Raw genomic sequence first — 24342 nt, 5'->3', positions numbered from 1 at the left:
TAATGAGATGGATGAAACTGGAGCCCATTATATAGAACGAAGTAAGCCAGAAAGATAAAGAACATTACAGCATACTAACACATATATATGGAATTTAGAAAGATGGTAACAATGGCCCTATATGCAAAACAGAAAAAGAGACACAGAAGTACAGAACAGACTTTTGAACTCTGTGGGAGAAGGTGAGGGTGGGATGTTTCGAAAGAACAGCATATATATTATCTATGGTGAAACAGATCACCAGCCCAGGTGGGATGCATGAGACAAGTGCTCGGGCCTGGTGCACTAGAAGGACCCAGAGGAGTCGGGTGGAGAGGGAGGTGGGAGGGGGGATCGGGATGGGGAATACGTGTAACTCTATGGCTGATTCATGTCAATGTATGACAAAACCCACTGAAATGTTGTGAAGTAATTAGGCTCCAACTAATAAAAAAAAAAATGGAAACATATTTCAAACTGGTTTGCCTTTTATTAATTACTATTGTCTTTTAGTAATTACTATTAAATAGAAAAGCTTTTCTTATTAATTAGCCATGACACTAAGAATCTAACTTAATTTGCAGTGATTATATTTAATACATATACATTTAAAAAATTGCTTATACTATATTTGCCATTCAATGTTGATAACTTAAAAGAATTTTCAATTATATATGCTAACTATTGAAAATATGAAGAGAGAAAATTGCAAAAAGAAAGCAATAATCATTTAAAATTTCACCATTCGAAGGTCAACATTCTTATTTCAATGAGTGTATTTCCACATATCATATAATCCTTCTATTTGCAGAGATTTATGATGTCATATGTATCATGTCTTAAGTATATATATATATATTAGTATCTGTTTCTGAATTTCTTTTGATGTTTGTTTTCATATCCTATATTTTTTGTACATCTATGAACAGTTCACCATATGCTGTCCCACACATCAAGCAGTCACATACTAATTCCATGACATTCCTCTGCTTCTGAATTATCTTGTCTATTAATAATTTATTGATAGATCTTAAACTTTTTCAACTACTTTCCCTAAATATTGAACTGTTCATGGAATGTGTACCAAGAAATTATATGTTTAAGTGAACACTAAGGCAATAGCTATAAATTAGATTCAATTTTCCAGTATATTTACTTGCTACTTTGTAGACATAAAGGAAAACTCCAAGCTTTGTTCTTCATATTTTTCCTTTCCTCTCTGGTCAGTCATATAACCTCCTTAAAATTTTGTCACTTTTATGCAGAAATCTTTCTCATTTACTTTTTTTGAGAATTGTTTCCTGGAGAAACAAAATAGAAACAAATCAACCAGCCAATTAGCAAATAACAATCAACATTAAAAAAGAGAAAAACGTGAAAATAAGTTCAGATGCCCTCCCTGCACAAGTACAAACTGAACTTCTAACCTTCAACTTCAAACCTCTAACAAACTTCAACTTCTTATAATTCAATAAAATCCATAGGGTTGATACTCATGATGGAAAAGACTCTGCAGACTGTGCAGACCCAAGAAAGCAGTTTGAAAATTGCTACTCTCACTTGGGTCTCTTTAGACCTCTGATCAACAACACCTTTGGAAAGCCAAGAGGTGAACTGAAAATCTAAGGGCACTCCCCATCTGTTGTGGGTTGAATTATGTCTTTCTCAAAATTCATACACTGAAGTCATAACTCTCAGTATCTCAGAATGTGAGATTGCCATATTTGGAAACAAGAATGTTGCATATGGAATTAATTAAGATGAGGTTTTATTGGACTAGAATGGGCCCCTAATCCAATTTGATTGGTGTCTTTATTCAAAGGGAAAATTTGGGCACAGAAGTGTGCCAGGAAGCTGTCATGTATAAATTGGAGTTATGCTGCCACAAGCAAAGGAGCTACCAGAAACCAGGAGAGACCTGGAATAGACCCTTCCCTAGAGTCTACAGATGGGGCATGACCATGCTAACAACTTGAGCTCAGACTTACAAGCTAGATAACTGTGAGGCAATCACTTCTGTTAAGTCACTGACTTTGTGTACCATGATTATGGGCGCCAGGTCACTAATACACCATTTTTCTTATTTTAAAATATATTTTGTCAATTTCTATTTTCCTTGTACCAATCTTTCCATTACTTGTGGCAGCAAATTGTCTGACTCTTACAGGCACATACATAATATTAATTATCTTTTCAAAGAGAATCATTAACTCTATGTGGTCTTCCTAACATTATTCTTTCACGTTTGTTTCCCTTTCACATACTAGGCTTTTGTGGATCTGAGGACCATGAAACACCATCAGGAATGTGTGTCTCTCATGAGGGCAGGTAGGATGTGCCCTCACAACAGAAATAATTACCATCACATCAGCACCAAAACTACAAATAAGAACAGGGCAGAGGGAATCTCTGCAGTCTAGACTGGAACACACAGTGGGTAGCAATGACCTGCCTCTCATGAAGGCAATAACCCAACATGGAAGTATCCTTGGCAAGGCTCAGTGATCTGAAGGACCCACGCAGTGTATTGCCTTTCTCACCTATGGATTCAAAGCACACAGTCCCTCCCAGGGGTTGGTAGCAGGTTACTCACTTATCTTCCACATCCTGGATCGTGTCAGGCAGAGGCAGATGTCTGGTTTCAGGTTGGAGGAGGACGAGGAGACCAGCAATGATGGGACACACTCCATAGATGACCCAGGGCAGCGTGGGTAGGTACACCGCTAGGGTCATCAGCAGGGGGGCCAGTGCTGCCCCACACCTACTAGCCATCATATCTATGCCTGCAGCTTTTGCTCTAAATGATGATAAGTAATAATTTTTGTAATAATTCAGTAAAAATCTGCACTTGTAATTTATGATCTATTATTTTGACATGATTATGGAAGACAATAAAAGACAATTACTAAATACTTGGGTTTGATGACAAACACTTATTTTTACAATTTGCTCTGTGATTTTCCAGCTGTCTTTGTCAGGGTCAAAGTGTGAAAGACCCATTGTCATAACTAAACAGAATGTTACACACTAGACCTATTCTAACAAATGGCCCAAAAGGTTAATGAAATGAAGCCCTGAAGTATTGCTTAGGACAGTACATGACCCCAAATCAGCTTTTTCAATAAACTGTGGCTATAATTGCTGTTAGCATATCACTAGTACAGTTAAAAACAATTGCTTTATAGTTAACATTTCCTATTATGCTTATTCCCGCAACAACCATCAGTTAGCTGGGAAAGTTTTTTGGGGGGTGGTGGCAGAACATTCATAAACTCATATACCTGACAAGAGTGGGGAGGAGTTCAGCAAAGTGGACAGAAATACTGGTGTTAGAGGCAGCAATACAGCCCATTCCCACACTTGCCAAAGTCACACGTACAGTCTGCATTTCTGGAGACAAGAAGATCAGAGAGATTAAAATAACTATGTGGAAGGAATCAGCATCCACCAAATTTAGTCAGGGGTTAAAAAAAAAACCCTACTGCTTTACCTGTATATTTGAAATATATTGTAGAAAATTGTACAGTGGCAGTGATCATGGAGTGGCTGAACAAATGAAAAATGTAAAATCATAAATATAGGTGGTAAAAAGTACATAAAGGTATCTGGATTAATTGCAGCAAATCTCTTCACATAGGTGAGATTTACTGGAGAAACAGAAGAAAAAATGAATCTGGCAGAAATTTGCTTTTACTTATTCAGTCTAGTACTTGTTATATCCTTATGGTAGAAGGTAGGACCATCATGCAGTCAATTCCTGAATCTAAGGCTCATCTCTAACCTTGAGGACTTTATGATTAAAGTGCAGGATTTAAAGTTATCAGTCATTCTGGTGTACCTGGGAATTAGCAGATTTTAATAAGTTGAGACTTTCATTGATAAAATCAGAAAAGTACCAGGTAAACCCAAATGAGTCAGGCAACCTAGAGCAGATACAGCATTGCCGGTAAGCATGACACCAGAAAGTACTAGAAAGACAGGATTAATCTCTGAGAGGACAGGCAGAAGATCTAGATCTAGATCAATTTTAGTTTTGAATGGAAGGAAACCTACTAGGAAAAATGGAAGAATGGACAGCTACTAGGAAAAAAAATAAGTCAAAATTTGTTGCTGTTGTTGTTTAGTTGCAACATCATGTCTGACTCTTTTGTAACCCCAAGAACTGTAGCTCCCCCTGCACCCCTCCCCCCACTTCCCAGGTTCCTCCATCCATGGGATTTTCCACCCAAGAATACTGGAGTGGGTTGCCATCTGCTTCTCCAGGGGATGTTCTTGATCCAGGGATAGAACCCACATCTTCTGCATTGGCAAGTGTGTTCTTTACCACTGAGCCATCAGAGAAGTCCCAATTCAAAATTAGGGAAACAATTATTCCCTATGTTCAAATGTTCAAAGAATCAGTTTTCTGAGCAATATAAAAAGAAATCTAATTATAGCTATTTAATATTGGAAACAAACTTTACTGTAAGGCAGTAAGCCTGCATCATTAATGATATTCTGAGGAGCAGAGTTCACCAGTCTATGAGGGTGTAAAGCACATTTCTGCACTGGGAGATGGCAAAACATTGTGCCCACTAAGTTTCTCCTAGTCATTATATAACATCATTCTATTAACATATGAAGTAATCTAACAGGGAATTGATAAGGGATTTAACATGCTTAAACTCTTCTTCCTGCTGTACACTCTTTCACTATTTGAAGAACTGGAAACTTTTTTTTTTCACTTCCTGAAAGACTTCCATAAGCAGGAGATGTAGTTATGGTGACTTAACACCACAGTCACATGTGAATACATAGATATGGGGAAGTAGTCCAGTCATCAAAGCTGGCAATGAGGAGCCCAGAGGGGGTGACCATATTGTGTCCTCTCCTGGAATATAATTGCAAGACCTTGCTCCACCATGTTTGTTATTAAAAGAGTGAATGAGTGTATGTGTGTTCAGTTATGTCTGACTCCTTGTGACCCCATAGATCTGTAGACTGCCAGGTGCCTCCGTACATGGGATTTCCCAGGCAAGAATATTGGAATGGGTCGCCATTTCCTACTCCAGGGGATCTTCCTGACCCAGGGATTGAACCTGCATCTCCTGTGGCTCCTGCTTTGTCAGACAGATTCTTTACCACTGAGCCACCAGGGAAGCCCCAAAGAGTGAAGGGGAGAAGAGAAAGTGAACAAATGCTGTTCTGGAGAAACTGTCTGAAATAAATGGCACTAGTTTCCAACATTTCCATAATGGAGCAAATATAAACATGTGCCTGATTTGTCCCTCGCCAACATGTGACTCATTTCTCAACAACTTATTAGCAGAATTTCTCATTAACAGTCATATTGGTTTGGGGAAATACTTAGCCCTTAGTTAGAATCTCTCTTTAATCCTGGCTTCCAACAAGTGTGATCAGTTGCAGACCCTGAAGGAGTAGAAAAAGGCCCTTCCTTTCCCCAGAGCCTGGTCTTCTCTCACCTTGGGGCACAAATGTGTTGACCAAAATGAGAAGTCCCACCAGGAACATGAGAAGCGTCTGGGTTGGTCGACGGCCCATGTGATTCAATACTGGAGGTACAAGACATCGGATTAAGCCAGTGAGAGCTCCAAAGATGACCTGGAACAGGAATATATTGCTCCCAAAGTGCTGTAGATTGATGAAGATGCCATAAAAGGGTATTATGGCTCCAAATCTGTAGTAAATGAAAGCGGAAAGACAGAAGTCATAAAACTTAGAGCCCAGATGCTATAGTTGATGATTATATTCACACAGGCAGCTAATGGTCAAGGTTAAAGAATGAAGTCCCAACCTGATTTCTCCAATTTTAGAGGTAAAATTATCATAAATAATTACATGGAGTCACTTGGACTGAAAAGAGATCAAACCATTGAACCCTAAAGGAAATCACCCTGAATATTCATTTGAAGGACTGATATTGAAGCTGAAGCTCCAATACTTTGGCCACCTGATGTGAAGAGCTGACTCATTGGAAAAGATGCTAACATTGGGAAAGATTGAGGGCAGGAGGATAAGGGGATGACCAAGGACGAGATGGTTGTATGGCATCATCGACTCAATGGACGTGACTTTGAGCAAACTCCAGAAGATAGTGAAGGGCAGGGAAACCTGGCTTGCTGTTGTCCATGGGGTGTCAGAGTAGGGCACGACTGAGTAATTGAATAACAACAAATATATGAAAATTATACCCCTTCTGTCTTTCATTTGTCTGAGTCCCTGAGCATAGAGTTAGCAGTGACAGGAAAGCATACCTGCTCTGATCAGCAAGTTGGATGCTACATAGAAATTGAATGGAGAAGACAAAAACTAGGAATTTAGAAAAAGTTACTTTTTGAGGTTTGTCTGTATGCTGTAAATCTTACATCTCCTACCCCCAACCCACTATTGTAAACCATTTCTCTTTTCTCAACTACTGATTAAAGCTATGAAGATACCATGTATGTCTTCTTGACCTGGGAGTGTAGTATCCTGGGTTTTAACACAATTCTGGGGAATTCAAAGTTCATATCTGATTTCTTAGGGCTAAGAGAACACATGAGAATTCAGAAGAGCAAGCATACATCTACTGCACCATCAGAAATGGAATCAAATATTCCAACTTGGGATCAACCTTTTACCCAGAAAACATCTAAGGGAAAGGAGTCCACTTTTATGATCTACTACACCCAGAGAGAGCTACACTTAGACATCACTACAGAAGAAACACCACAGATCACAGCAATTGCAAGCAAGTTCTCTCTTGACCATTATCTTTGCTTTTTCCTTCCCCTCTGATTGTCTAGGATTCAGGAACAAAAGTCTGTTTCCTAGTGGATATGGAAACAGTGAAAAAGCACAATGCAGTTAAATACAGAAGCAGTCTACTACGGTATTCCTAGGGAGATGTAAATTGTACAAGACAATAGCTACTTTCTCAAGCTTGGGGAAGGTCTATATTGTCATGTACTCTTTTCATTCTTTGCTAAATCTTCAAAAAGTTAGAATTATATTTAAAATTTCTCCTCTTGACTCTACCAAAATACAAGTACTTATATACTCTCATGACATAACGAACGAGATTTTCACAGGAGCCATTGTGCTACACTCAGTCGTGTCTAACTCTTTGCTATCCCATGGACTGTAGCCCACCAGGCTCCTCTGTCCATGGGATTCTCCAGGCAAGAATACTGGAGTGTGTTGACATGCCCTCTTCCAGGGGATCTTCCCGACCCAGGGATCCAACCCAGGTCTCCTGCATTGCAGACAGATGCTTTACCATCTGAGTCACCTGGGAAGCCCCAACACTCAAATAAGTTGAATCCAAATTGAAAACAAGTAACAGTTCACCAACACTGGACTACATGTAGACGTTGTAGCTTAATCATCTAGTGGAAACTAAAGCCCTAGGGAGGAGAAGAGCCTACTGTTATACGTAACAGAATGGGTGAATCTTCGTGAATGAGCATAAAGAAAGGGGGCTGTCAATGAACCCATCTGTCATTTACATTAGGTAAAAGAATCAGGCAACATTCATCTGTAGTGAAGAAGATGAGAACAGTTGTTAATTTTTATTTTTCACAGGAGAGGGTATTGAGGAGAGAATAGAGTCAGGAAGTGGTGCTGGTGGTGATTGTGCAACTGGATAGTTGACAGGAACTCCTGGGAAATTTGAATTTTCTGTCTTGATCTGGAAGTTGGTTACATTTTTACATATTGACATATTCATTGATTTGTATATATTCTTAATCTCTTCAGGTTTATGTTTTATTTTTTAATTAAAAATATTTTATTATAAAAGTATTTCTTGCACACAGGAAAAATAAAGAGAATAATATGTGTCCACCATTTCAATATGTTGTCTAATTGCTTTACTTATTTACTCCCTTAATAGCATTAAAGTTTTATAGATAAGATTGGAGCTCCCTGTATGTTCCTTCTTGATCTCATTCTCCTTCAATCCTCCCAAAGGGGCTGATACTTACCATTGACATACTTGCTTTTCTACTCTTGTTACATATGTGTATATCCTATGCACACTGGTATAGTATTGTATATAAGATTGTTTTACCTTTTTTCAATGTAAAACAATTGGCATCATGCTGATAAATTACAAATCATTCTGAAGTTTTCTTTTTCATTACGTTTTTATAGTTGCATCTATGTTGGTGCCCTAGTTCAATCATTTTAACAGCTATAAGATATTACATTGTACAAATGTACAAATTTGTACAAATTACATTGTACAAATATACTACAAATTATTCATTAGTTTTCTATTAGCAGATTAGAATTTTCTATCTTGATCTGGAGGCTGGTTAAATTTTTACATATTGACATATTCATTGATTCAGATATGTTCTTGATGTCTTTATGTTTCTGTTTTAAAATTTTGCTTCAATTAAATTGAAAGAAATATAGAAAAATAAGTGCTAAGATCTGCTCTTAATGGAAGTTCTCAAAATCAGTCTCCAGTGAAGAGACAGATAGAGTGATAAAATCTAACTCTTTTTTTTTTTTCTAGCTCTTCATCATATAATCAGTTTCCTGTGAGTCTTAGTTGGTGTTTCCCTCATCTTTTATTTTCAAATCACCATCTCCCTCTCACAACACTTTTGCAATCTTTGAAATAAATAGTTTTATGCCCCAACTCTTTGAATGTTGCCATGCACTGTGAGGACGCCCACCTCACAAAGAACAGAAGACAGATCCTTTTTCGCAGGTTGGGTGTGCGGAACAAGTCAAAAACAGTAGTTTTCATCTGTGCTATCTCCAGCTCCTCCTGCATGATCACTCTCAAACCCTTAAACAACAAACACATATCATTTGCCAACATAGTTCGAGGTATAGTGGTTAGCATTGGATCCCAAAAGGACAGAAATGATGTATTCCCTTTCTTTCTGCGTGTGTGTGCTAAATCACTTCAGTTGTGTCCGATTCTTTGCGACCCTCTGGACAATTCCCCACCAGGCTCCTCTGTTCATGGGATTCTCCAGACAGGAATACTGGAGTGGGTTGCCGTGCCCTCCTCCAGGGGATCTTCCCAACCCAGGGATCAAACCCGTGTCTTTTACATCTACCTCCATTGACAGGCAGGTTCTTTACCACTAGCACCACCCGGAAAGCCCCTCCTTCCTTCTAGTGTAACATATTAAACATAAAACCACAAGTGTGAATGTGATATGAAGGAGTATATAAGGAGCTAAGGGAAACCCCAGGAAATTAAATGGCAACAACAAAATTTTGAAAATGAGGTCATGGTATCCAAGGGAGTACAGAGCCTATAGATTCAGTTCAGGAAATGAACTAAAGGAAGTAGTTGCACAGCAAGCAAAGCTTCTTTTCTCTGAAATAGACATGAAAGATGAGAGAACTGAGCTTGTCTTCTCAACTAACTGCCCCTGTTAGAAAATCCGCTTGTCTATCTCAAGAAGGAGAAGGCAGGTGTCAGTTTATTTCTTCTCTACAACCCGCAACCACCTTCCCTTTCCTGCTCACCTCCATGTTCAGGGTTGCTTCAGCATTCTTCATTCCATTTCTGTGTGCAACTTTCTTAAGTTCCTTTAAGCCCTCATCTGGTTTATTGGTGATAATCAGCCACCGAGCAGATTCCACCAGCCACCTGAAGAAAGGCACACAAGTGCAGTCAGCTCTCTTTTTTATGTGTTGTATGATTCTTGACAGCAGATACTTTTTGCCTTCCATCTATATCCACTGTTTCACTTGTTGGATTCTCAGATCTTAGAGTCAAATTTCCTCTCTGCTTACTCAGGAAGAGAATTTCCAAGAAGCTTATGAAGTTTAAGGTGGAGAGTCCTTCATATGCATATTCTCTTTGGAAGTTTTGCATGGGATCTAACAACTTTGTGAATATAGTGTATATTTATAATATATATTCTTAAAAAAAGAAGACCCCAAATGATGTAAGCTTATAGCCCAGCAAGTATTGCAAATACTCTTGTTGCTACCAACAATGTTGGTACCTAGCTACACAAGTGAGTCACTTGTTTACATCTGCCTCAGTTTTCTCATCAATAAAATGGGGACTGTAGTGCCATCTTCCTTGTAGAACTGAAAAGAGGATAAAATGACTTAGGAGATGATTCTGACAAGGACTACACTCTGCTCCTTCTTTGAACTCATCTCAGTGTATTAAACCTATAGTCATCCTTCTGTGATCACTTAGGCTGCTTCTCCCTAGACTGGTTTTAAGAGTAAGGGTGGAACTACCCATAAGTAAATGTTTGTTAAAACTATTTAAGAGAAAAGGAAGTGCTGAACACTAACAGAAATCACCCTATCTACATGTCATTTTTAGTAATGGAGAAATTATGCCACTACTTTGTCAACTGGCTATATGAACAAATTTGCTGCCTCTTCCTTTATCCAAAATCAGCAACAACATAGAAAATCGCTGAGTCTTTACCATATTGGATTCATTCCAGAGCTCAAAAAACAGTATTTTTAAAATATGTCTGTGCCTATATTTTATACTAAGGAAAATAATATTAGCTAACTCTGACCACTATACTGGATAAAACTTATAAAGATGGCAGAAAATATCTAGAAATCCCCAGACAGAAAGGTCATTGTTACTCTGCATTCTGCTTCTCAGATCTTGAATCCCACAGAGTGAACAGATGAGAGACATGGGTTTTAGGTCCAAACAATAAAAAATGGTCTGTGGAATAAGAAAATCAATATATCTCAATTCAATATGCATTTTCATCCCAGGTTCCCATAAGACCAAGTGAGAGAGATGCTCATACCTTGAGGAGAGAAAGAAGACAAAGAACGGTACAGACACCACCAGCTGCAGGGTGCGCCACTCTCGAAAGACAAAAGCCAGTCCTCCCAGCATCATCTGTCCCACACTAAAGGTACAGGCTATCAATGTTAATATCACGGCTTTTGACTGGGATCTTGTCCACTCTATAACTGGAAGAAAATCCAAGTGGGTCACATAAAGATGAAATTTTGAAGTGATTTTAAGGCTTGTAAAATGGGAGGAGACAAAAATTGTTGACTTACTCAACAAACTGTTGTTTGTCATGATGACCACAGCAGAACAGCCTGACCAGAACCGTAGGGAGCAGTAAATGAGGAAAGTGGGGGCAAAGGCTGCACAGGTCCCAGAGATGGCGAGCTGGAGCAAACAGCACCTGAGAATCAACTTCCGCCCAAACCTAAGAAACAGAATCTGCTTAGATGATGGGACTAATGATAATTTGTGGTAAAAACATAAGAAACCAAAAGAATACTCTGAAATTTAGAGAATGTTTTAACAAGTGATTCTTTGTACATGAAAGCTTTAAAAAGAAGAAGAAGAAGAAGGGCTAAATCAACACTAGAAATCTCCTTAAATAACACTCTTTTTCTATAGACTAACAAGACCAGAACCTCATCCTCCAATCACCAGGTGGCCTCTGACACCAAGTGGCACCATATAAAATAAACTATAATGTTGGAACTTGGAAAATACCATAAGAACTCACCATACTAACATAGGTATTTAGCAAATACCTATGAGTCTGTATAGTGTCCAGAACACAAGAGAGCTGAAAGTGTACTTGGGCCACTAGGACAAGACAGGTTAAGGTTAAACTGATGCAAAAGATCATGCAAAAGTGGACCAATGCATCAGAGTTGTTGAAGGTGTATGTAAGAGTCACTCTTTGATAAATCTGGATTTATAGGCTTCAAGCAGTGTGCTTTTCTAGAAGAGAATATAAAAGTATCATAACCCAGACAGCAGACATTATATAAATTTCTCAGAGGAAAGAATTATGTAAGATGAAGAATGAAGTGAAAAGTAAGGTGAAGGACAAATAAGAAAAAGTGAATTTTGTGTTCCATGAGCATCAAGAAAATAGGGCCTTAGTGGAGGCAATCTGGATTAAACAGGATCTGCTAACCTATATGCCAGTAATAAAAACAGATAGACAATCTGGAATTGACAATTCCTCTGCAATATTTAAAACAGAACTCTTAAAATGCTCAAATAATTCACCCTAAAAATAGAAAATGTGAACCATAGGAATAAGCATCACCAAAAAAATCATAATTATTATCACTATCAAGAAAATAATGCAGGAAAAAAATGAAATGTTAGAATGAGAAAAATCGAAACAACAACCACATCTTGAGTTGCAGTGCCATGCACAGTGCTTTGGCACATGCCTTAACTGCATGGGCCAGCCTCTGCCCTTCATACTTGTAACTCTGGTCTGAGTGCAGGGTGGAGGTCGCTGCATACAGCATCCTATGAGCAAGTGAAACTAGACGAAGCACAAAGGAAAAGTGGGGGGAAGATCCAAAGATACCAGAGGCTGGAGATGTTGAGTATTGGTCTAAGCTCTCAAGATGATAGACAGAACCACAGCAGAAACCTTGGTAACCCCCACCACATGCTCTTCTGGGCATTGTCAGAGCCTAAGAGCTGGAGTTAGAAGAGACAGCAGTTCAAATCCTGGTGACACCATGTCAAATCTGGGAAACTAGTGAAGAGAGACTTCTGGGATGCTGACAAGAGCAATAGATGATTGATTTTGAATTATAATCTTCCCACGGACAGTTGCCTAGTCCTCAGTCCTATGAGGCCTTTGTTCATCACAGGGCCACACGTAGTGCTGCCCTTAGAACCTGAGTAAAAATTCGTTGCTCAGTCACAGCCTCCCAGCTCCATCCCTCCAAGGTATCCTCTTCCCAGCAGATCAGGCCCCGGGCCTTTGGAGTGGGAACACTGACTCCAAGACCCTACCAAGACACCCTACCAAGACTCCAAGACACTACCAGAGAATTAACCCTAGGGAGTATCAAATAGTGAGAACTCACACAAAGGAAACCACTTGAATACAAGACCCAGCATCATCCAACCACCAGCAGCACCTTGTGCAAACTGTTTCATCCAAACAACAAACAAAACAAAAATACAAACCCAATAATCAGAAGATAGGATTACCACCTCACTCAGCCTTGCCCATCAGGGGAAAATCAAGCAAACAAACAAAAATTCAGAACGAATTTCACTGTATATGAAGCTCACACAAAGCATTGGACCAACCATAGGAGGGAAGAAACCAAAATGAAAAAAGAATTCAACCTTGAAGTCTGGGAAAAGGAGACCTCAAATACAATGATTTAAAAAATAATAATAATATAAAGGCAGAGAAATACTACACAAATGAAGGAACAAACTAGAAACATAGAAGTCCAAATAAATGAAGAGGAAATAGGCAAACTACCTGAAAAAGAATTCAGAATAAAGATAGTAAAGATGATCAAAAACCCGATTCCTCTGGGTCTTCCCAGCAGCCTAAAAGTCCATCAACAGAGGAATGGATAAAGAAGATGTGGTACGTATATGCAATGGAACATTACTCAGCCAGAAAAGGGGGCAAAACTGTGCAATCTGCAGAGATGCAGTTGGACCTAGAGACTCATACAGAGTGAAGAAAGTCCAAAAGAGAAAAAAAAAGTCATATAATAACTTTTATATGTGGAATGTAGAAAATTATATAGGTGAATTTATTTGCAAAGCAGAAGTATAGACACACACAGAAGAATAGACATAGGGATACCAGTGGGAGGAGGAGGAGTGGGATGAACTGGGGGACTGGGCTTGGATAACTAAGGAGAACCTACTGTGTAGCATGGGGAACTCTACTCAGCCCTCTGTGGTGAGCTGCATGGGAAGGAAATCCAATAAAGAAGGGATAAATGTATACAGTTTATTCACTTTGTGGTACAACAGAAACTAATAAAGTAACTATACTCCAATAAAAATTAATTTAAAAAATAATTTCAAATTGAACGTTCCTTCTCTAGCAACTCTTTCAGTTCCAATAAAGCAATTTCATAATAATAATAATAAGCTATTCTGAAATGCCCCTAGGTCTTATGGTGATATCATTTCTGTGTCCAGTACAGAGATCTCCGTGGCAACAAAATTGCATTCTTCACAATGAGTCCAATCCTACATTTCCATCTGTAGCTCCTTGGGAACTAAGGAGACCCCCAACAGTATAAACTGTCTATCAGAACTCAATAAAGACTTATTTATGAAACAATTAATCATAAACTCTGAAAACAAGACAGAGTAGGACAGCAATGACCTGGAGACATACCTGTCTGAGAGATGGCCATATATGAAGCCTCCCACCAGCATTCCAGCCATTAATAAGAATTGAGCCACTGGTTTCTGTGACTGATGATCACATACAAAGTCCCACTGGAAGAGAAGGAAACCAGCACAGAGGAGCTTCACAGCATCTCGTAGTCTTATAGCCCTCAACGCTCACTCAGTCAAAAAGCCATCAGTGAAATTCATGTCTACTGGTTTCTCTTTACCACATTTACTGATCTATATCATTCATGTCTTAGCTTATGCATTGTTTTTTTCTAATAATCATCAACTAAATCTTCTAGGTTATATTAGGGCCAATCTTCATATTCACTTAGCACTACATACCTCAGTGGTTCTCAATCATTTCCACACACTGAAAACTTCAAGGTTGCTTTTTCAACAACCTAGATTTTTCAACAGCTCTAGATTTCACACCTAGAGTGAAATGCACTCTGATTTGCTTGTATGACAAGTATCCAGGAAAGGACTTTAAAAAAATTTTAATACAAATATCTATAATTTGCAACTAGACTGAGAGCAAATGACCAAGAATAATCTTCCACAATTTATATCAAGTACTTCTCACATTATCTGAGAACTGATGGTTAGGAAATTAAACTTAAAGCTTTGTGATACTAAAATTCATATCCAGTTATTGATTTCACTGTCATCAATTGTGCTTGACAATTAAATAAATAAGTAATCAGTTTTCTTAAAAGAATGAAAGAGACCTGGCTACACTATCTACTCAGTGAGTGAAGACATGAATCTTCAGATATAACTTTGTCTTATCCTAAACACCCAGACCATACACTTAGAAGAGGTAAATGGGGCCTTACCTCAGTCACGATGGTTGAGGAGAACAAGCTGTGGTCATACACCCAGCCGTCCACACAGGGCTCCGTGTCCAGGTCAGTCATGTTGGGGAAGGTCCCATTCAGGTGAAGGAGTTGCCACTGGGGGTGGAGGAAACGATGACATTTCTCTGGCTTCAAGTTTGAATCCAGTGGGATGGAGATTCTCAGGAGAACATTACGACTGAGGAGTCCAGTGTCATTATCAGAGACAGTGGCATTATCAAGAATGTGGACCCAGCAACGATGATGAGGAACGGCCGCAGTGAAGTTCTCCAAAAGTATTTGACAAACTATTATCATGAGGGAAGGAAGAATTAAAACAATCTGAAGGATCTGGAATTTTCCCAGGCCACCAACTTCATCCAGGAGCTCCTCAAAGGCCATTGCGTAATGGCAATCTTCAAGAAGAGTCAGGATGACCTCAGTTCTAGCTTCAAAGGGAGAAAAAGCTTTCCTTTCATTAATTCATGCTAGATCTGTGTGACTCACAACAGTATCTCATCAATGTGTCCCATCCCTTCTCTACTGCAACAGAACAATGGGAGCAGTTTCCTCAGTCTTTCTGGAATCAGGAGGTATCACTGTTTTAGTAAAGTTATAAAGAAAATTATTTACCAAAGACACTTTTGTGTGATTACCGTTTAATCTGTTTAAAGATTTACTCTCTGAAAACACTTCGCCTCAGTTACTCTGTAAAATCAATATTGGACTTCAACATGTACATACTCTCTAAATGTGTTAATATAAGACTTCCACACAGTCTCCAGTCATTTCCAGAAAACAGAATTTGAGACACATAGAAGTGAACTGCTTTATGATTTTCCTAAGGAAAGAAGATAAAACAAGTGTTTTTTCTTGTTTTTTCATTGAATTTAGAGTAAAATAATTAAGAAAATATAATCCTTTGCTTTTAATTAAAGCAAGGTGGAATGTGGTGCAATAACTACATTCTTAAAAAATTATTTAGGTAGATATACTCCTAAGTATTTTATTCTTTTTGTTGCAATGGTGAATGGTATTGTTTCCTTAATTTCTCTTTCTGTTTTTTCATTGTTAGTATATAGGAATGCAAGGGATTTCTGTGTGTTAATTTTATATCCTGCAACTTTACTATATTCATTGATTAGCTCTAGTAATTTTCTGGAAGAGTCTTTAGGGTTTTCTATGTAGAGGATCATATCATCTGCAAACAGCGAGAGTTTCACTTCTTCTTTTCCTATCTGGATTCCTTTTACGTCTTTTTCTGCTCTGATTGCTGTGGCCAAAACTTCCAACACTATGTTGAATAGTAATGGTGAGAGTGGGCACAAACAGATGGAGAAACATACCGTGTTCATGGACTGGAAGAATCAATATTGTCAAAATGGCTATTCTACCCAAAGCAATCTATAGATTCAATGCAATCCCTATCAAGCTACCAACGGTATTTTTCACAGAACTAGAACAAATAATTTCACAATTTGTATGGAAAAACAAAAAACCTCGAATAGCCAAAGTAATCTTGAGAAAGAAGAATGGAACTGGAGGAATCAACCTGCCTGACTTCAGACTATACTACAAAGCCACAGTCATCAAGACAGTATGGTACTGGCACAAAGACAGAAATATGGATCAATGGAACAGAATAGAAAGCCCAGAGATAAATCCACGAACCTATGGACACCTTATCTTTGACAAAGGAGGCAAGGATATACAATGGAAAAAAGACAACCTCTTTAACAAGTGGTGCTGGGAAAACTGGTCAACCACTTGTAAAAGAATGAAACTAGAACACTTTCTAACACCGTACACAAAAATAAACTCAAAATGGATTAAAGATCTAAATGTAAGACCAGAAATTATAAAACTCCTAGAGGAGAACATAGGCAAAACACTCTCTGACATAAATCACAGCAAGATCTTCTATGACCCACCTCCCAGAATATTGGAAATAAAAGCAAAGATAAACAAATGGGACCTAATGAAACTTAAAAGCTTTTGCACAACAAAGGAAACTATAAGTAAGGTGAAAAGACAGCCCTCAGATTGGGAGAAAATAATAGCAAATGAGGAAACAGACAAAGGATTAATCTCAAAAATATACAAGCAACTCCTGAAGCTCAATTCCAGAAAAATAAATGACCCAATCAAAAAATGGGCCAAAGAACTAAACAGACATTTCTCCAAAGAAGACATACAGATGACTAACAAACACATGAAAAGATGCTCCACATTGCTCATTATCAGAGAAATGCAAATCAAAACCACAATGAGGTACCATTACACGCCAGTCAGGATGGCTGCTATCCAAAAGTCTACAAGCAATAAATGCTGGAGAGGGTGTGGAGAAAAGGGAACCCTCTTACACTGTTGGTGGGAATGCAAACTAGTACAGCCACTATGGAGAACAGTGTGGAGATTTCTTAAAAAACTGGAAATAGAACTACCATATGACCCAGCAATACCACTTCTGGGCATACACACTGAGGAATCCAGATCTGAAAGAGACACATGCACCCCAATGTTCATCGCAGCACTGTTTATAATAGCCAGGACATGGAAGCCACCTAGATGCCCATCAGCAGATGAATGGATAAGGAAGCTGTGGTACGTATACACCATGGAATATTACTCAGCCGTTAAAAAGAATTCATTTGAATCAGTTCTAATGAGATGGATGAAACTGGAGCCCATTATACAGAGTGAGGTGAGCCAGAAAGATAAAGACCATTACAGTATACTAACACATATATACGGAATTTAGAAAGATGGTAACGATGGCCCTATATGCAGGGCAGAAGAAGAGACGCAGAAGAACAGAACAGACTTTTGAACTCTGTGGGAGAAGGGGAGGGTGGGATGTTTCGAAAGAACAGCATGTATATTATCTGTGGTGAAACAGACCACCAGCCCAGGTGGGAGGCATGAGTCAAGTGCTCAGGCCTGTTGGGCTGGGAAGATCCAGGGGGATCGGGTGGAGAGGGAGGTGGGATGGGAGACTGGGATGGGGAATTCGTGTAACTCTATGGCTGATTCACATCAATGTATGACAAAACGCAATGAAAAAAAAAAAAAGTTTAAAAAAAATAAATAAATAAATTTAAAAAAATTTTTATTTATTTATTAACTGAAGAATAATTGCTTTACAGAATTTTGTTGTTTTCCATGAGCCAGTCATAGGTATACTTATGTCCCCTCCCTCTTGAACCTCCTTCCCATCTCCTTCCCCATCCCACCCCTCTAGGGTGACACAAGCCCCTGCTTGAGTTCCCTGAGCCATACAGCAAATTCCCATTGGCTATCTACTTTACATATGGTAATGTAAGTTTCCATGTTACTCTCTCCATACATTTCACCCTCTCCTCCCCTCTCTTTGTGTCCATAAGTCTATTCTCTATGTCTGTTTCTCCACTGCTGCCCTGTCAATAAGTTCTTCAGTACCATTCTTCTAGATTCTGTATATGTGTGTTAGAATATGATATTTATCTTTCTCTTTCTGACTCACTTCACTCTGTATAATAGGTTCTAGGTTCATCCACCTCATTAGAGCTGACTCAGATGCATTCTTTTTTATGGCTGAGTAATATTCCATTGTGTATGTGTACCACAACTTCTTTACCCATTCATCTGTCGATGGACATCTAAGTTGCCTCCATGTTCTAGCTATTGGAAATAGTGCTGCAATGAGCATTAGAGTACTTGTGTCTTTTTTAATTTTGGTTTCCTTGGCGTATATGCCTAGGAGTAGGATTGCTAGATCATATGCTGGTTTTGTTCCTAGTTTTCTAAAGAATCTCCATATCATCTTCCATAGTTGCTGTATCAATTTACATTCCTACCAACAGAGCAAGAGGGTTCCCTTTCTCCACACCCTCTACAGCATTTACTCTTTGTAGACTTTTTGATGATAACCATTCTGATCGGTGTGAGTTGATGTCTCATTGTCATTTTGATTTGCATTTCTCTAATAATGAGCGATATTGAGTATCTTTCCATGTGTTTGTTAGCCATCTGTATGTCTTCTTTGGAGAAATGCCTGTTTTTGTCTTTTTCCCACTTTTTGATTGGATTGTTTGCTTTTCTGGTATTCAGTTGTATGAACTGCTTGCATATTTTGAAAATTAATCCTTTGTCAGTTGATTCGTGGGCTATTATTTTCTCCCATTCTGACGGTTGTCTTTTCACCTTGCCTATAGTTTCCTTTGCTGTGCAAAAGCTTTTAAGTTTAATCAGGTCCCACTTGTTTACTATTGTTTTTATTTCCATTACTCTAGGAGGTGGGTCATAGAGGATCTTGATTTGATTTATGTCATCAAGTGTTCTGCCTATGTTTTCCTCTAAGAGTTTTATAGTTTCTGGTCTTACATTTAGATCTTTAATCCATTTTGAGTTTATTTTTGTGTATGGTATTAGGAAGTATTGTGATTTCATTCTTTTGCATGTAGCTGTCCAGTTTTCCCAGTACCATTTATTGAAGAGGCTGTCTTTGCCCCATTGTATATTCTTGCCTTCTTTTAAGTTACCCAAAGGTGCATGGGTTTATTTCTGGGCTTTCTATCTTGTTCCATTGGCCTAGATTTCTGTTTTTGTGCCAGGAACAAGACAAGTGTGTCCACTCACACCACTATTATTCAACATAGTTTTGGAAGTCCTAGCTACAGCAATCAGAGAAAAAGAAAAAGAAAGAAAAGTAATCCAGATTGGAAAAGAAGAAATAAACCTCTCATTGCTTGCAGATGACATGATACTTTACATAAAAAACCCTACAGATACTATCAGAAAACTGCTAGAGCTAATCAGTGAGTTTGGCAAAGTCGCAGGATACAAAATCAATATCCAGAAATCACTTGCATTCCTATATACTAACAATGAAAAATCAAAAAGATAAATCAAGGAATCAATCCCATTCACCATTGCAACAAAAAGAATAAAATATCTAGGAATAAACCTACCTAAGGAGATGAAAGAACTGTATACATAAAATTATAAGACACTGATTAAAGAAATCAAAGATGACATAAACAGATGGAGAGCTATTCCATGTTCCTGGGAAGGAAGAATCAATATTGTGAAAACGACTATTCTACCAAATGCAATCTACAGATTCAATGTGATCCCTATCAAATTACCAATGGCATTTTTTTCACAGAACTAGAACAAAAAAATGTCACAATTCATATGGAAATGGAGAAGACACCAAACCGCCAAAGCAGTCTTGAGAAAGAAGGGTGGAGCTGGAGGAATCAACCTTCCTGACTTCAGATTATACTACAAAGCTACAGTCATCAAGACAGTATGGTAGTGGCACAATTACTATATTTTGGTAACTGACATTCTGCATCAATTTAAATCACACCAGGACTTCACAATAACTTTAAATTCTTCCAAATAAAGATACAGGAGAAAAGTAGTGATAGATAAGCTTATGTAAGGGTTTATTTTCTCAGGTTTATTTATTTATTTAACAGATTATATTAAGGATCTTATATGTGGGGATGCTCAGAATCCTGATGATCATTTTCTCATTATGAACTTGGCCTCTTTATCTCTAGTAATGGTCCTCAATTTCAACTGTATATTTTCTTATATTAATATAACCATTCCAGATTTCTTACAATTTACATGCTATAACATTTGTAAACATTGTTAATTGATGTGTTTTAGGAAATTATTATAGATTCACATGCAACTGCAGGAAATAATATGAGAAACTGCATGCACTTCACCCAGCTTTCCCCAGTTATAATACTTGTAAAATTATAGTATAATGTTACTATTAGTTTTTTGAGAGTGATACAATATACTGATCTTATCCAGATTTCCCAATCAGTTTTACCTGTATTTGTGTGTGTGGGTCACACTTAAGTACCATATAGATTTATCATCTGTGAAGCTTCCTGTGCCCATCACCACAGTCAAAATACTAAAGAATTCCTAACTGAAGTATTCTTCTTGTTGTACTGATATAAATATACCATCTGCCCTTGCTCCTATTATTCCCTTTCCAATTTTGGCAAGTATTAGTCAATTTTCCATTTTTTAAACTCTGCCGCTTACAGCTGTTTTATTTTTTTTTTCCATTTATTTTTATTAGTTGGAGGCTACTTACTTTACAGTATTGAGGGGAGGGATCAAGATGGTGTGTAAGAGGACATGAATCTCACCTACCTCCATAATAATATAAAAAGTAAAAAGAACTTCTCAGACAAGCAAGAGCTAAAAGAATTCAACAAATACTAAGCCTAAACTAAATGAAATGCTGAAGGGTCTTCTCTAAATAGAGAAGAAGCAAGAATATAAAGAAAAGAGAGAAGCAAAATAGGAAAGACAAATATATATAAATGATTGAAGATTAATAAAATAAGCCAGTATGTAGATTTAAAGAAATATGAACTTATAAAGACAATTGTAAACACAATACACAGTAAAAAGGATAAGCATGAAGATATAAATAAGACATCAAAAAATGTAGGGGGAAGTACAAAAATGTAGATCTTTTAGAATGTTGTTTAACTTAAATGAATCTAGGTTACAGAAAGAAAATATAGTGATGAACTTTATGAACTTCTTGGTAACCACAAATCAAAAATAAACAACAGATTCACAAAAACTAAAAAGAGAGAAAGCATACTAAAAAAAGAAAATCATCAAACTATAAAAGGAAAAACAAAAAGAAGAAATGAAAAGGAAGAAATACAAAAACAATCAGAAAACAAAAATTAAGATGGTCATAAGTACATGCTATCAATAATTACTTTAAATGTCAACATACTAAATAGTCAAATCAAAAGTCAAAGTGGCAAAGCTGGTGCACTGGGACAACTCAGAGGGATGGGATGGGGAGGGAGGTGGGAAGGGAGTTCTGAATGGGGGAACACTTGTACATCCGTGGCCGATTCATGTCAATGTATGGCAAAAACCTCCACAATATTGTAAAGTAATTAGCCTCCAATTAAAATAAATAAATTAATCTTTAAAAAAAAGTCAGAGTGGTTAATTGGATTAAAAAAATAAGAACCTGCAGTATGCTGTCCACCAGAGATTCACATCAAGACAAAAGACACAGACTGAAAGTGTGGAAAAAGATATCTCATTCAAATGGAAACAAGAGATCAGGAGTAGCAATCATGCCAGGCAAAACAGACTGTAAAACAAAGAAATAAAGAAAGACAGAGAATGGCATAAATAATAAAGAGATCAGTACAAGAAGAGGGTATTACATTCATTAAAATACACTCACCCAGAGAGAGGTTGGGAGGGGGGTTCAGGATGGGGAACACACCTAAATACATGGCTGATTCATATCAATGTATGGCAAAAACCACTACAATATGGTAAAGCAATTAACTCCAACTAATATAAATAAACAAAAAAATAAAATAAAAGGAAAAAAGAATACACTAAAAAAAATAAAGTTATTATAAAATAAAATAAAATACACACAGTAGAGAACATGGCCTCAGGGAATGGGGGTGGTGCTTACAGCAGAACAGAAGCAAATATAAAATAAAATAAAATATACACACCCAATATAGGAGCACTTACATATATAAATACTAATAGACATAAAGGGAGAAAGTGACAATAATACAGAAATTGTAGGATACTGTAAACCCCTCTGACATCAGTGGAGAGAATATCCAGAAAGAAAAGCAATAAAGCAAAAGAGGTCCTAAATGACACAATGTTGGACTTACTTGCTATCTAATGGATGCTACATCCAAAACAAAAACAAACAAACGAAACAAAATACACATTCTTTAAATTGTGCATAGAACGTTCTCCAGAACAGACTACATACTAGGTAACCAAATGAGTGTCAACAAATTTAAGAAGATAGAAATTATATCAAGCATATTTTCTGACCATGATGTTATGAAGTTAGAAATCAATTTCAGAAAAGAAAAAAACAGAAAAGAATGAATACGTGAAGACTATACAACATACTACTAAAAACCCAATGAGTTAATGATCAAATCAAAGAGAGAACCAATGAGCTAATGATGCAAAAAAGCCAATTCTAAGATGGAAGTTTGGAGCTGTACATGCCTTCACCGAGGAACAAGAAAAATCTTAGATAATAAGACCTAATGTACTATCTAAAATAATCACAAAAAAGAAGCCCAAAGTCAGCAGAAGAAGGAAATAATAAAGACCTGTGAGGAGATAAATAAATGAGAGCTTTAAAAATCAGTGGTAGGCCCGGGGCCGCCCCGCCCCACCCCGCCCTCGTCGGCCGGGGTGCTCTAGATGCCGCGCCGAGACCCTCTGCACCCGTGCGAACGCGGCGCTGCAAGCGGCGCGGAGCGTGCGGCCGCGGTCGGCAGTCTGCGCGCCATCTCGGCACCCAGCGCGCCCTGCTCGCCGCGGCCATGGGGACTGGGGGCGGGTGCCGTCCGGGCACTGCGCCGGTCCTGCTCTGCTGTCGGTGCGGAAATTCACAGAAAAACACGAATGGGTAACAACAGAAAACGGTGTTGGAACAGTGGGAATCAGCAATTTTGCACAGGAAGCTTTGGGAGATGTTGTTTACTGTAGTCTGCCTGAAGTTGGGACAAAGTTGAACAAACAAGAGGAGTTTGGTGCTTTGGAAAGTGTGAAAGCTGCTAGTGAACTCTATTTCCCTCTATCAGGAGAAGTAACTGAAATTAATACAGCTCTAGCAGAAAATCCAGGACTTGTCAACAAGTCTTGTTATGAAGATGGTTGGCTGATCAAGATGACATTCAGTAACCCTTCAGAACTAGATGAACTAATGAGTGAAGAAGCATATGAAAAATACATAAAATCTATTGAGGAATGAAAATGGAACCCCTAAATAAACTACTTTGAAACAACTTAATCTAACATAGTTGTCTTAAACTAGTGGTGGATAGATATTTAAAAAGCAACTTTTAGCAAAAGAAACTACTTGTAACAATGTTTCCTGAAGAAAATACCCCTTAACTTTCTAATGCCTTCAGATAAACACTGTGTATCTTTTCCACAGCATCCTGTGATTTTTAGGCTAGGCTCCAGTTATAATATTCAGAATTCCTGAAATTATCTCTGATAAAACTAATTATAAAAATTATGTAATTCAAGGATAACATGGTTATCTTATACCTTATATGACATTGCAACTTGCTTACAGCTATCCTTGGATTTGGGTCAAAATGATCTTCCCAGTAGAAATAACTTCCAGTGGAGAAAAGTTTGTTAGTTGTATAGTGTCCAGTGAAGAATATTACTGTCTTAATTTTGCAATATACTGTGTTTGCTGGTGCTATTTTTATACAGTGAAGCAACAGCCTTGCAGGAGAATAAACAATTTAATAATAAAATATTCAGCTTCTTAAAAAAAATTAAAAAAATAAAAATCAGTGGTAAAGATCAAAGGAACCAAGAGCTAATATTTTGAAAAGATAAACAAAATTGATAAAC

The 24342-nt window shown here is 37.8% G+C and overlaps 1 protein-coding gene and 1 pseudogene across 1 annotated transcript; one reads left to right on the top strand and one right to left on the bottom strand.

Annotated features, from left to right (window-relative positions):
- Positions 1–500: 500 nt before the first annotated feature.
- Positions 501–15485, bottom strand: LOC136169664 (solute carrier family 22 member 10-like). Its single transcript, XM_065937575.1, has 10 exons — positions 14923–15485; positions 14085–14188; positions 10990–11144; positions 10728–10896; positions 9457–9580; positions 8646–8761; positions 5442–5656; positions 3261–3369; positions 2573–2776; positions 501–1280 (listed from the first exon to the last, which is right to left on the bottom strand). Exons 1-10 carry the CDS (start codon positions 15322–15324, stop codon positions 1220–1222), a joined length of 1659 nt encoding a protein of 552 aa, XP_065793647.1. The 5' UTR covers positions 15325–15485; the 3' UTR covers positions 501–1219.
- A 3117-nt stretch (positions 15486–18602) lies between these two features.
- LOC136169161 (glycine cleavage system H protein, mitochondrial-like) lies at positions 18603–24029 on the top strand (annotated as a pseudogene).
- The last annotated feature ends 313 nt before the right edge of the window (positions 24030–24342 follow it).

The sequence above is a fragment of the Muntiacus reevesi genome, chromosome 5 (assembly GCF_963930625.1).
Source record: "Muntiacus reevesi chromosome 5, mMunRee1.1, whole genome shotgun sequence".
Lineage (NCBI taxonomy): Eukaryota > Metazoa > Chordata > Mammalia > Artiodactyla > Cervidae > Muntiacus > Muntiacus reevesi.
This window is presented reverse-complemented; position numbering and strand designations above follow the sequence as displayed.